The sequence below is a fragment of the Hyla sarda genome, chromosome 11, assembly GCF_029499605.1.
Source record: "Hyla sarda isolate aHylSar1 chromosome 11, aHylSar1.hap1, whole genome shotgun sequence".
Taxonomy (NCBI): domain Eukaryota; kingdom Metazoa; phylum Chordata; class Amphibia; order Anura; family Hylidae; genus Hyla; species Hyla sarda.
Genome location: NC_079199.1, coordinates 6,114,258 through 6,128,906, shown reverse-complemented (window position 1 = coordinate 6,128,906; position 14,649 = coordinate 6,114,258). Strand labels below are relative to the sequence as shown.

The window sequence follows — 14,649 nt, the reverse complement described above, 5'->3', positions numbered from 1 at the left end:
AATATTCACCTCACCACCAGGTCAGGCGTGCACGGAAAACGTGTGGACTACATGTGGAAACTTGCAGCAAGATGATAAAGATCCAGCAATAGTGAAAAAGAATGCTGTGTATTGGGAATCAAAAGCGACTACAGTACACAGAAGCAAGGGCCTTGGCCCTTGCTTCTGTGTACTGTAGTCACTTTTGATGCCCAATAAACAGCATTCTTATCCGCTATTGCTCTGCTGGATCATCTCTACCATCGTGCTTAAAGTTTCCTAGAAATGAGAATAATTAAAGGGGTACTCCGTTGTTAGACATCTTATCCCTTATCCATCCCGTGATCCCCCCTGCAGCATCCCGGAGCTAAGTTTTCTCCGAGGCTGATGACGGGCGGTGCAGAGGATGGGGCATCGTGACATCACTGCCCCTCCCCCTCGTGACGTCATGTCCACCTCCCTCATTGCAAGTCGATGTAAGGGGCCCCTTCCCATAGACTTGAATTGAGGGGGCGAGGCATGACATCACGATGACCCGTCATCAGCCTTGGAGAAAACTTGGCTCCGGGCTGCTGCAGGCGGGATCCCGAGTGTCCCCAGTGGTGGGCCCCCTGCAATCAGACATCCTAGCTCCTATCCTTTTGGATAAGGGATAAGATGTCTAACAGCGGAGTACCCCTTTTAAGAAGAGGTAGCTCTGTCCGCTCTTCCACTTATGACCTGGGATGCACACCTGCGCTGTCAGACCCACCGGTCCCGCCCCGGCTTCACTAATGCAAACCAAAGAAGATGATGTCCGGTGCTGGAAGTGCAGTTTAAAACGTGCTTTATTTTCTTGGCAAGGAGTCACAATACAGATGGGAACGTCTGATGCGTTTCGCACCGGCAGGTGCTTAATCGTAGACTAATTCTACGATTAAGCACCTGCCGATGCAAAACACGTCAGACGTTCCCATCTGTATTGTGACTCCTTGCCAAGAAAATAAAGCACGTTTTAAACTGCACTTCCAGTGCCGGACATCATCTTCTTTGACCCCTTTAAGAAGCAACTGAACAATATGTGAGAGGAGACATCCTGGGAATTGTTGTTTTAGTGGCAGTGATATGCTGTATTTGAATATATTGATATGGTACTTACCTGGAATTTTTATACTTGCTCCCCCATCATTTTTTTGATTTGTTTGTCCATATATAGATGAAGCGGGGCCTGATCAGCACTCCTCCTGCGGATATGTTGCCAACGTCTGACAGCGGGAAGTCCAACTCTTGGTTACGCCAAAAGAATGCCGGCATTTATGTCAGGCCCAGACTGTTCTCGCCCTATGTAGAGGAAGCTAAGGTAATCCTCGACCTCACACAGTCCCGATGCCAATGTATGCCTTATTTCAGGTTTTTCCAACCAGTAAACCTTTAGCAAAAAGAACTTAATATACAATAATAAAGGTATATGTACATTTTTAGGTGTTCTTCTACTAAAACAATTCATCACCTTTCATAAACTGTCTCCAAAATGATAGCCCGAGCTCTCCTTGTAAATGGAGTGGCCACCGCTCCATTCACTGCTGTGTGACTGACGAATATAGCGGAGTGCTGCATTGCGTGTACAGTGACCCCTCGACCTTCAATGGCCCCGACATACGATAATTTCAACATGCGATGGCCTCTCAGAGGCCATCACATGGTGAAGGCAGCATCAACATACGATGCTTTTTTATGTCGGGGCCATCGCATAAACGACTATCCTGCAGCGCAGACTGCTTCAGCTGCCACCGTATAGTCGTTTACGGTGCCCCTTGTGGTCCGCTGACGATCACTTACCTGTCCTCGGGGCTCCGGCGCGTCCTCTTCGGGATCCCCTGCATCGTCGGCGCTCTCCATCGACGTCATCACGTTGCTGCGCATGCCGTCCCACCATCCAATAGGAGCGGCGTGCGTAGCGACGGGATGGCGGCTACAGAGCGCGCAGATGCTGGGGAAACAGAGGCCTTGCCGGAGCGTCGGGGACACCCAGGTGAAGCGGCGACAGCGATGGAAGGCGACATCCAGGGCAGCGGTGACGGTCCGGAGCGGCGGGGACAGGTGAGTACAACTTCCTATACCAGTGGTCTTCAACCTGCGGACCTCCAGATGTTGCAAAACTACAACACCCTTCATGCCCGGACAGCCAACGTGCTGGGTGTTGTAGTTTTGCAACATCTGGAGGTCTGCAGGTTGTAGACCACTGTCCTATACTTTACATTGCACGGATCCCTCAACATGCGATGGTTTCAACAAACGACGGTCCATTTGGAACGGATTACCATCGTATGTTGAGGGACCACTGTACTAGTAATAGGAGTGGGTTTGAGCATGTACAGTGCTGCTCCATTCATTCGGAGACAAGGGACTACTGTTCTTGTGATCTGTAGGGGGTCTCAGCATTTGGACCACCACCAGTCAGATACTTATCCTCTGGATAGGTCATAAGTTAGAATTTATAGTCTTGAGATAACGCCTTTTTATATGGGATTGATCTGCTCTGAGATGTAATACCAGGCACAGCCACTACTAAACATACAGCGCTGTGCCTGACAAAACCAGGAAGGAGATGCGATGTTCTCTGTAATGCTGAAGCCGTTTCGAACATTTGATGAGCGTGGAATTAGAGCCAATCTGATATTGTTGGTTTACCATATGCATAGGCCATCAATTAAAAAAATAAATAGAAATGTATGAATAAAATACCCTGTTTAATCACTTAGCTCAGTGTTTTCTAAACAATGTGTCTCAGGCTGTTGTAGTTTTGCAACAGCTGAAGACAAACTTTAGAAAACACGGTGCAGAAAAACTGGCTTTACTATATCTATTCTGTGCATTCTTTTTTGCAGTCTGTGCTGGATGAGATGATGGTGGAGCAGACGGACCTGGTCCGTTTAAGGATGGTTCGGATGTCCAATGTTCCCGACACATTGTACATGGTAAACAATGCCGTGCCACAGTGCTGTCACATGATCAACCACCAGCAAATCAACAGCAGCCAGGCGAGTCCTCCTACAGTTGTAGCAAATGAAATACCAGGTGAGTGATTCTCCTGATAGTGGGGCCCTGGAACAGGACACAGGGGGGAAGAGCTGGAGGCACACTATAGGGGTGGTCATCGGCGCATCTGCCGTGTAAAATACGCTGCGGATCCATTATGTGTGACCCCACCCTAAAGGGGTTATCCAGATATAGTAAAACAGAGCTAGATTTTTTTTTAAAACAGCACCACCCCTGTCCTCAGGTTGTGTGTGGAATTACAATGGAGCGAAGATGCAATACCACACACAATTTGAGGATAAGGGTGGAGCGTGTGTGTTTTTTTTTTTTTCTTTTATGAAATTGTTTTTGTTTGAGTTATTTTTTCTTTATTTTTTTTATTTTTTAAATCTTGGGTAACCCCATTAAAGAGAAACAGACAGCTGGTTCACTCGCACTAAAACCAACACACAGGGTAAGGGTGGCTTCACATCACGTTTTCTTAGTACGGGGACCGGATATGGCTGGGGGTGGAGTGAAAACCGGACGCTCCCGTATCCCATCTCATTCATTTGAATGAGCCGACTGGAGTCAAACAGTGACTCCAGTCGCTCCTTTTTGCCCCATATCCGTTTTTCTGACCGGACTAAAAACCGCAGCATACAACGGTTTTCAGTCCGGTCAGAAAACCAGATACTGGGCAGAAATGAGACGACTGGAATCACTGTTTGACTCCAGTCGGCTCATTCAAATGAATGAGATGGGATACGGGAGCGTCCGGTTTTCACTTGCGCCCCCCCCCCCCCGCCGGATATGGTCCCGTACTAAGAAAACGTGGTGACGTGAACCCACCCTAATAGTGCAGGTGAACCGGATTAAAAAGAATTATAACTTACTCCCATCGGTACCGCCTCTCAGGGTACACAAGAAGTATTAGGGTCCGTTGCTAATATTCTAATGATGTCCTTTGCGAAGGACGTCCCCTCTGCTCCCATATGCCTTCCCACAATGCACACACATGGGTGAAGGGTCCTCTGTAAATATTAACAAGGCGGGCATATGGGAGCAAATACAGGGTAGGGTAGCTCTGTATGGCGGCTCCTGCCTTCATTGCACAAAGGATGGCATTAGCGTATCTGCAAGGGTCCTAATACTACTTGTATCTCCTGAGGGGCAGCAGCGATCAGAGTAAGCTACATACCAGTGGTCTCCAAACTGCGGACCACCAGATGTTGCAAAACTACAATTCCCAGCATGCCCGGACAGCCGTTGGCTGTCCGGGCATGCTGGGAGTTGTAGTTTTGCAACATCTGGAGGTCCGCAGGTTGGAGACCACTGCTATATATACCTTTTGAATCAGGCTCACCTGCACATTAACCCTGTGTATTGGGTTTAGTACTGGTGAACCAGCTATCAGGAAACTAATTACAGTACCTCATGACTGTGCTCACATGACATACATGAGGGCTCCACTATTTGTACATTTTGTCCAATGCATAATGTGCCCTGCTTGTTCAGTTGTCACTTTCCTGCATGAAGTCTTTATGTTCTTCACCCCATCAGCAAATTGATAAATCATCACAAGAAATTGTTGTGTATGTGTGATTATAAAGAAATTCAATAGTAAGCTCCTGGGACAAAAAAAAATAAAAATAAAATCACGTGTTCATGTTTATACCGGATTTGTCTTGCCAGTTCCTCCCCTTGGGGTGGTGAAGGAGATGATTCGGCGCCTGCAGGAACTTCGCCACACGGAACAAGTTCAACGCGCGTACGCCTTAAACTGTGGAGAAGGTGCTACCGTCAGCTATGAGATCCAAATCCGGGTCCTGAGAGAGTTTGGGTTGTCAGATTCTGCAGCTGAGCTGTTACAGGTACTTCATGTTGTATGAATGATCCCACAATACTGATCATATATAAGTAAAGAATATAGTTTTGTTTCTTCTTTGTATACAATACTAATATATATGGCATGTGTCAGTGTAATCCTTTTTTTGGCGTACTTCTGACGATTTGTTTCTTCTCCTTTTGCAGAATCCTCTCAAGTTCTTCCCAGATGAAAGGTTTGGGGATGAGAGTCCTCTTCTGACCCTGCGTCAGTCTGGGAGGTGTAGGATTAACAGCACCCCTGCTACGGAAACCATGTTTACTGACATAGATTCTTACGTGGCCTTCCATCCTCCATTGCCCCCTCCACCTCCACCTTATCACCCCCCAGCGACACCCATTCACAACCAGTTTAAGGTGGGCTGGAAGCACAGAGTGCCTAGCCAGCATCCCTCACGTTCCTTTTCCTACCCCTGCAACCATACAGTGTTCCACTCCAGGACCATGCCTAAAGCTACACCACCTTCCTACCTACCTGGTGTCAAAACTGTACCCCCTGATTGCACTAATACTGGCCTTGGAAGGCAGACCGTAGCAGCGGCCGCAGCAGCCGCCCTGGCGGCAGAACAGCAAGCGGTGAGTCCACATTATCTTAGAGCAGTGGTCTCCAACCTGCAGACCTCCAGATGTTGCAAAACTATAACTCCCAGCATGCCCGGACAGCCAACGCTCTCCGGGCATGCTGGGAGTTGTAGTTTTGCAACATCTGGAGGTCCGCAGGTTGAAGACCACTGTCTTAGAGTATCCAGTGACTTGTGTCTTTTTTTATTGAGACTCCTTGTTAATTTAAAGGAAAACTGTCACATGTTTAGCGTCTCCCGCACTATCCACAGGTACCTGTGGATAGTGCGAGACAAAACATTTTGAGTCCTACCTTGCCCGGATACGCTGCGCCGTTCGCCCCTTAATATCTCTTTTTCGGTGTATTCAAATTAGCTGCTAAATGGCACGGGCGGGGTTACTGCCTTCAACTGGCACTGTGACGTAACCACCGCCCGGCCCGCAGCACCGCCCGGCTAATGAATATTCATATATTGCCTTACTATCTCCTTCTCATCTTGGCCGAGTCCCGGACGATGTGAGCGATTTCTCACTACACCCGGAAACGGTCTTCATTCGTCCGTCATTCTGCTTCATTCGTCCGGAGCAGCGCTGAAGTAAGGGTGTAGACAGTTTCATGCCTACCATTTATGTACAATTTGCCCACACCCTTACTTCAGCGCTGCTCCGGACGAATGAAGCAGAATGACGGACGAATGAAGACCGTTTCCGGGTGTAGTGAGAAATCGCGCACATGCGCAGTATCGTCCGGTACTCGGCCAAGATGAGACTGAGATAGTAAGGCAAAATGTTTTTTTTTTATTTTTATCAACTGGTGCCATCAACTGGTGCCAGAAAGTTAAACAGATTTGTAAATTACTTCTATTAAAAGATCTTTACCCTTCCAGTACTTTTTAGCAGCTGTATGCTACAGAGGAAATTCTGTTCTTTTTGAATTTATTTTTTGTCTTGTCCACACTGCTCTCTGCTGACACCTCTGTCCGTGTCAGGATCTGTCCAGAGCAGCATAGGTTTGCAATGTGGATTTTCTCCTGCTCTGGACAGTTCCTGATACGGACATTAGGTGTCAGCAGAGAGCACTGTGGACAAGACAAAAAAGAAATTCAAAAAGAACAGAATTTCCTCTGTAGTATACAGCTGCTAAAAAGTACTGGAAGGATTAAGGTGTTTTAATAGAAGTAATTTACAAATCTGTTAAACTTTCTGGCACCAGTTGTTTAAAAAAAATTATAAAAATGTTTTCCACCGGAGTACCGCTTTAAAAGTTGTCCCATTTCATCATTTCAATTTTCTGGCCTATTTTAAGCCGCCAGAGGTGGCCAGAAAAGTCGGAAGAAGCCGAAGTGGGGAAGTAATGAAATTATGTGTAACGGTCATTGGCTTTAATGGGAGTTGTGCAAACGGTGTAGCCCCAGCGAGCTCTACTGTTTATATAACTCCTATTAAAGTCAATGGGAGTTACACATATTATGTAACTTTTCTGGTTTGGTTTATTCTGGCTTTTCTGACCACTTCTGGTGGCCAAAAACAGGCCGGTATTGTCCATTAAAGTGAATTATGAGATGGGAATACCCCTTTAAAGAACTTTTCGCCTGTATACTCACTTGTATTCTCTATTACAGTGCGGTGAACCGGTTCTAAATGAGTTTATGCCGGATATAGCAATAGGAGTCTCCTCAATGTCGCTGAAGGACCGGAGGCTACCAGAACTGACCATCGATACCCAGCTGAGCCAGCAAGTGTCAGACATGATGCCGCTCCACGTCCAGCATCACGCCTACGTCCCCAGCCGGCATATGCACAGTTCACGGCAGAAACAAACTGTAGAACAGAAAATGGATTCCCGCGAAAGCCAGCCGGAGTACCCGGAGTTCTATGACTTCTCCAATTCTGCCTGCCGACCGTCCACACCGGTCCCCAGCAGACACTCCCCCTTGGCCTCGCAGGGCCATTATTTCGGCCCCGATTTGTACAGTCACAGCAAACCTCCAAGTGGATTAAAGCCCTCCTATCTCTCCAACCAGATGTCTCCGAAAAAGCAAGACGACTCCAGGAGAGATTACCTGTTCTCCCAGGACAGTCACCCGCACAGGCAAAAGAATGAACCGTTACACCTTGATGTCTTAGAACAACCTCCTCAAAGACTTGACCTCGCCCTCGCCGCCCAAGAGGGCGCCAGCCACGGTTCTCACCACGGCCGGGGACGTGCGAAAATGGAATCCGACCTGACGTACGGCCTGACCTCGAACAGACCCTCGCACTCTGCCTACAGCTCCGACCGACAGGACGAGCGGGTGTTCAGGAGGATCACAGACGGCGACCTCTTGGATCACACCACACAGAGGAACGTGGACCTGGAGCGGGAGGACGCCGTGGGCAGAGAGCGAAGATCTCCCAATAAGCCTGACTTTCTCTACAAGAAGTCCGCTCTCTGAGGATAGCATAAAATAAAAAAAATAATGAAATAACCTCTTGACATAATCTCTGTGCCTAAAACTTGTGGAGTACAACACTTTCCATGGATTAGTTCTGAGCTGTGTCAATCTATGCTTTACTGGAAACAACCCAGCCTGCGTTACCTTCTCTCATACGCCGCAGTCTCCTCTGTGGTGGCTTCATTCTATACAATGGATGTTTTGCAATGTTTTTGTTTTTTTTTTGTTTGTTTTTCTACTTCTTTTAGCTGGCACCTTGATTTTCTAACGTTTTATTTGCAGCCTAATTTTGCACCTTTTGCCTCTTTATGAATTTGCAACATGTCGGTCACTTACGGGAACAGTGCATTTGTACATTATTATGTTTTTAATTTTTTTTTTCTTACTTTCACATTGACCTCATGGGTTCAGTGGATTTAAAAAAACAAACAAACAATATTTTCTACCGAGACAAGATAAAAAAAAAAAAATTATTATTATTTTGTGATAATGAAGTGATCCAAAGAAGCACACGTAGAATTTCTGCGTCCTTCCGCCCAAGGTTTCATCCCGTTCTGACGTCTTCCTGATAAGTTTGGCGTCAGAATTCCGTCCTGACCCTATGGTGACGCTTCACACAAACACACACACGTCCTCACTTCTGTAATCGCTTCTGATGGAACACGTGTATGGAATGGTTGAGCAGAATCACTGCTGCTGGGGAATAGCAGAGCTGAGATTGTCATTTGGTCCTTTCTGTGATATTTTAGGTATCTTGGGGAGCACTTCATGATCTCACATTGTCTGGGGCTCTTTACATTGGAACCTACTAAGCTTTTTCTTAAGGGGTTTTCAGTAATAATAATCTACTGGATATGTGATAGCTTCTAGAACAGTATTCCTAACCGGTGTGCCTCCAGCTGTTGCAAAACTACAACATCCAGCATGCCTGGTCAGCCAAAGGCTGTAGTTTTTCAACTGCTGGAGCAGTGGTTCCCAAGCAGTGTGCTTATAGCTGTTGCAAAACTACAATTCCCAGCATGCCCGGACAGCCAACGGCTGTCTGGGCATGCTGGGAGTTGTAGTTTTGCAACAGCTGCAGGCACCTTGGCTGTCTGGGCTTGCTGGGAGTTATAGTTTTGCAACAGCTGCAGGCACCTTGGCTGTCTGGGCTTGCTGGGAGTTGCAGTTTTGCAACAGCTGGAGGCAAACTGGTTGAGAAACACTGTTCTATATTGTGGGGGGTCTGATCTCCAAGACCCCCATGATGGCTAAAATGAGGGTCTCCCATTTGAATGGAGTGGTGATCGAACACCTACACTGGTGCCCCAGTTAAAATCTATGGGACTACCAAAGATAGAAATATCAGTCCTATAGAGTTAAAATGGAGTAGCAATGTACATACCCCACCACCGCTCCAGTTGGCTCTCTAGTGATCGCATCCCCAGGATCTAGCAGCAAACTCCTATCTTCTTATTAAAATATCCCTATGAAGGGGTTAAACCACCTCTTTTTGTATCTCACTGTCTAAAGAAAATATGCCCCGAAAGGTGTTTGTCCAATAGAGTTACAACCCCGTCAATTAAAGGGGTACTCCCCTGGAAAACATTTTTTTTTTTTAACCATCTGGTGCCAGAAATGTAAACGTATTTGTAAATTACTTCTATTAAAAAATCTTAATCCTTCCTGCACTTATCAGCTGCTGTATTCTCCACAGGAAGTTCTTTTCTTTTTGAATTTCCTTTCTGTCTGATCACAGTGCTCTCTGCTGAAATTTGCTCCTACTCTGGACAGTTCCTAAAATGGACAAAGGTGTCAGCAGAGAGCACTGTGGTCAGACAGAAAGGAAATTAAAAAAGAAAAGAACTTCCTGTGGAGCATACAGCAGCTAAGTACAGGAAGGATTAGGATTTTTTAATAGAAGTAATTTATTTTACCTTCTGGCACCAGTTGATTAAAAAAATAATAATAATGTTTTCCAGGGGGATACCCCTTTAACAACGCAGCATCAGCATGTCACCATTAATGACCATTTCAGCTCTGCTACATATGTTACAGCACTTTATCCTAACCAATAGGATATAGGTTTTTTTTGGTCACTGTATATTGGAGGCCACATGTAAAATGTGTATATTATTATTATTATTTTTATTTTTTACTTTTGACAGCATTGACTGTATATCCCACCTGAAGCATTCTTATTATGTAGCAGAGCCGAGCGAACAGTGCTCAGCAATTAAGCGGTTACTATTGCAGTTGGTGGTGACGGTCCGTGAATCCTCTGGATAACCAGTGTATAGCGATTTACCTTGTAATGCTTTGTCGTTGGCGGCAGGTGACGTGGGTGCATGTAAAGTGGCTCCTCGGGGGCGGGGCTTGTAGAAGGGTAGGCATTGACTTATCGGTGACAGGTGATGCGCAAGATTTGCATAAACCAATGGTCGACAGAAAGTGTCAGACTGAACTTTGCATTAACTTTTTCTTTAGGTCCAGGTTGAGTTTACAGGACTAAATTGTGCCACGTATCGGGGACTGTGATGCTGTAATACTCGCCATAGGCTGTCGGGGGCATGCTGGGAGTTGTAGTTTTGCACCAGCTGGAGACTTGTGAGAGCTTCTGTTCTCTAGAGGTTGGACTTATGTTTGAGGATTTAGGAAATAAATGAGAAAAAGTTCACATGAGGGAGTCAGTGTTTCCCAACCAGTGTGCTTCTAGCTGTTGCAAGACAACAACTCCCAGCATGCCCAGACAGCCGAAGGCTGTCTGGGCATGCTGGGAGTTGTAGTCTTGCAACAGCTTGAGGCACAGGGCTTGGGAAACACTGGGATAGGTGATCAGTTCTAACAAAATATTCTGTAACATTCTTATATCATTCTCTCTGCTTGCTGTTACTGAATAGAAACATTTGTTTACACCGTGCAGATCTACTGCTTCTCACAGCTGAGGATTTGCCACAGTTGCATCCAGTCGGACACATCAACTTCACAATCATTATACCCTCCGTGAGGCGGGCTAACTAGACTGGAAATGCAATGGTGGCAAACCCTCAGCTGTGAGAAACATTAGATCATAACACGTTTTCAGCCTCCTGGATGTAAATGGGAATCCTTGCTATGACTGAAAGCAAGCAGAGATCCTGAAAATGATGGAAAAAATAAATAAATATATATATATATCATATAATTTTTTTATATTTGACCAATTACGTTCATACAGTTACGGAATTTCCTCAGTTTAGATGACCGTTGGCGTCTATACGTTATGTCAGTGTTTCTCGACCAAAACTACAACTCCCAGCATTTCTGGAGAGTTGTAGTTTTGCAACAGCTGGAGGCACACTGCTTGCACATGTTGATCACTGTAGAAACCCGCTCAATGACATGGAGACAGTGCCTCCAATAGGTCCCTGTGTGAATTACAACCTTTAAGATCTAACATGTGACCCGACCCCACATCTCTCTGAATCAGTGTTTCTCAACCAGGGTGCCTCCAGTTGTTGCCAAACTAAAACTCCCAGCATGCCCGGACAGCCGTTGGCATGCTGGGAGTTGTAGTTTGGCAACAGCTTGAGGCACACTGGTTGATAAACTCTTCTCTGTATAGTCACACACACGTGTCAGAGGCTTTTTACGTCATTCATTCCGTGTTTCCAATCCATGTGATCTCTCATTCTTGCGGCACTAGAAGCCACATCACCTACCTCCTATGAGCTTAAAGGGGCACCCTTTAAAGCGTGTGTCTATACATTGTGGGGAGGGGACGTGGAGTCCCTCTTTTTTAGCCTCTTAGGTCCCGTAGCAATAAGTTTTGGGAAAGTAGCATCCTCTTCCTATGTGTAATATACATCCATGCAGTGCACTTCCCGATCCCTCCGGAGCACTACAAGCCCCAGCTGTGAATGCACACGCTCAGCTTAGATACTTTATGCCTCAGTACAGATCAAGATATACCTCAGTGTCGGCTTCGCTTCAGTAGCGCTTCTCGTGTTCCCAGTTTACAGGTGCGGGGCACGTGTCTCGTAACGTTGATCTGACCCATAGTGACTCCTCCTGCGCCGGTGGCTGACGGCGGCCTCTGTGTATAGGAAGTCTGGCTTGTTCTGTTCTTGCACCTCTGCTAATAATACCATTGTGTATCCATTTTATATACATCAGTTACATATATATATATGGATTCAGCCAATGTTACCCCAAACTCTTGCTGTCCAGCTGTTGCAAAACTACAACTCCCAGCATGCCCAGCCAGCCTTAGGCATGATGAGAGTTGTAGTTTTGCAATAGCTGGAGAACCCCTGGCTTGGTATCGCGTGTTGATTTTTATAATACTACAATGATGGTTTTGGTCAGTCTCAAACTCTTACTCAATTTCTTCCAGAAACAGCGCCACCCCCTGTACTCAGGTTGTGTGTGGTTTTGCAGCTTAGTGAGACAAGGTGTAATACCACACATAACCTGAGGACCTAAATGGTGCTGTTTTTTTTTAAAGCAATTTGCTATATTTTCCTATTTCTGGGTAACCCCTTCTTTAAAAGGGTCCAAAAATCCCTACTTGTTAGAAGGGTCCTGTTTAAAATAAGCTGACTTTAAAGAGCGCCCCCTGTTGGGACCATCAATAAAGCTTTTGTAGAAAACTGGTAGTAAGTGTTTGATTCCCCTGCGGCACCATCACAGGGGAAATAAAGCATCGCATTGGGGTCCATGGTTGTCCTAGAACAGCGGTCTCCAAACTGTGGACTCTCAGATGTTGAAAACTACAACTCCAAAAATGCCCAAACAGCCAACGGCATGCTGGGAGTTGTAGTTTTGCAACATCTGTAGGCCCACAGTTTGGAGACCACTTCCCCAGACGCTCTGCACTGGTTAATAGATGAGTCTAAGTTAATGTTTCCCAACCAGGGTGCCTCCAGCTGTTACAAAACGACTACTCCCGGCATGCCCGGACAGCCAGCGGTTACAGCTGGGGGCCCCCTGGTTGGGTAAGACTGGTCTTTGTAATTTAATAACTGCTGGTGCACGGGTTCGCACTTGGCCTAATGCATACTGCGTCACGAGAAGTAAAGGTCTCGATTCCAGCTTTAATTAAATCCATTAAAACATAACAACACCCAAACGTTCCAGCAGTACCTGGACTTCTCAGACGCGTTTCGATTGCATGCGAGCGGACATGCGCTCAAAACGCATCTAAATTTGAGATATTTTTTGTATTTTCATACCGCACTCTTTTTATTTTTTCGGCGTTCCTTCTTTCTTGCAGCACGGCGGCGGTAGATCTGCTGCTGCTATTGGGCAGACATACACTTTTTTTTTTTTGTAAATACATCCATCATCTTTACGTCTTTGATGGGTTTTAGGTATCCAGGACCAAACCTGGTATGAATGGGGGCTTTGCTGTATATTATTTTATTTTTTTGCCTTTGCTGCTACATGTGCTGCAGTGGATCTTCTTCATTTCCATGCTAGGTGCTAACATTCCTGCATTGCCTTCACTATCCCCTGCTGCTGCTGCTGGAGGGGGAGAGAAATATAAAGGGCTCTTGCGTGTTTTAACTGTCGCCGTCGCCTGTTGTATCAGTCAGCTTATGTTTTGCAGAGCAGAAGCTGTGGTAATGCATGATTCTTTCTGTAGTGCAGTGATCTCCAAGCTGTGGTTCTTCAACGATTTTCAGAACTACAACTCCCATCATGTCCTGACAGAAAGCTGGAGCCGGAGAACCACAGGTTTGGGGTGGGCATGCACGCAACAGGTATTATAATGCTGGGAGTTGTAGTTTTGCAACAGCTTGAGAGAGCCACAGGTCTGGGGTACGTGCAACTGTTTGCATGCAACAGTCCGAGAATTTTGGGACATGTAGTTTTGCAACAGCTGGAGCAGTGTTTCCCAGCCAAGGTGCCTCCAGCTGTTGCAAAACTACAATTCCCAGCAGGCCCGGACAGCCTTTGGCTGTCCGGGCATGCTGGGAGTTGCAGTTTTGCAACAACTAGGAGCACATTGGCTGTTTGGGCATGTTAGAAGTTGTAGTTTTGCAACAGCTGCAGGCACGTTAGTTAGGGAACACACAAGTGTTTGCATGCAACAGCCAAAGGATGCCTAAGCATGCTAGGATTTGTAGTTTTGCAACAGCTGGAGCCATGTTTCCCGACCAGTGTGCTTTTAGCTGTTGCAAAACTACAATTCCCAGCATGTCCGTGCATGCTGGGAGTTTTAGTTTTGCAACAGCTGGAGGCACATTGGTTTGGAAACGCTGAGCTGGAGAGCCACAGGTTAGGGAACATACAACGGTTTACATGCAACAGCCGAAGGATGCCTAAGCATGTTAGGAGTTGTAGTTTTGCAACAGCTGGAAAGCAAGAGAATGTTTGCATGCATGTAACAGTGAGAAAATGCTGGGAGTTGTAGTTTTTTCAACTGCTAGAACCATGTTTCCTGACCAGTGTGCTTTTTAGCTGATGCAAAACTACTTCTCCCAGCATGCTGGAAGTTGTAATTTTGCAGCAGCTGGAGGCACCTTGGCTTGTTTGGGCATGCTGGGATTTATAGTTTTGCAACAGTTGCAGGCACGTTGTTTGGGGAACATACAAGTGTTTGCAAATTATGATTTTTATTTTTTTCTGCCAGGGCGGCATTATCACAAAGTTTCGCTCCATTGGTGGTGGTTTTGTCAGTGTGTGTGTGTATTTGAGTCATGTGACCCGGTGCCGTATGTGACAGTGGTTTTATATGGAAGTTTATGTGCACGTCCCTTTAAAAATAAATTAAATAAATTAAAATTTAAAAATTAAATATAATACTAATAATTATTCTAAAATAACA

At 46.0% G+C, this 14,649-nt stretch overlaps 1 protein-coding gene across 1 annotated transcript in view; it reads left to right on the top strand.

Moving 5' to 3' along the window:
- Positions 1–9,478, top strand: part of BTBD7 (BTB domain containing 7) — a 57,091-nt gene extending 47,613 nt beyond the window's left edge. The window contains exons 7-11 of the mRNA XM_056545474.1: positions 1,175–1,318; positions 2,847–3,036; positions 4,672–4,850; positions 5,011–5,439; positions 7,047–9,478. Coding sequence (XP_056401449.1) covers positions 1,175–1,318; positions 2,847–3,036; positions 4,672–4,850; positions 5,011–5,439; positions 7,047–7,859 — 1,755 coding nt within the window. The 3' untranslated portion in view covers positions 7,860–9,478. The remainder of the gene's footprint in view (positions 1–1,174; positions 1,319–2,846; positions 3,037–4,671; positions 4,851–5,010; positions 5,440–7,046) is intronic.
- Positions 9,479–14,649: the final 5,171 nt, after the last annotated feature.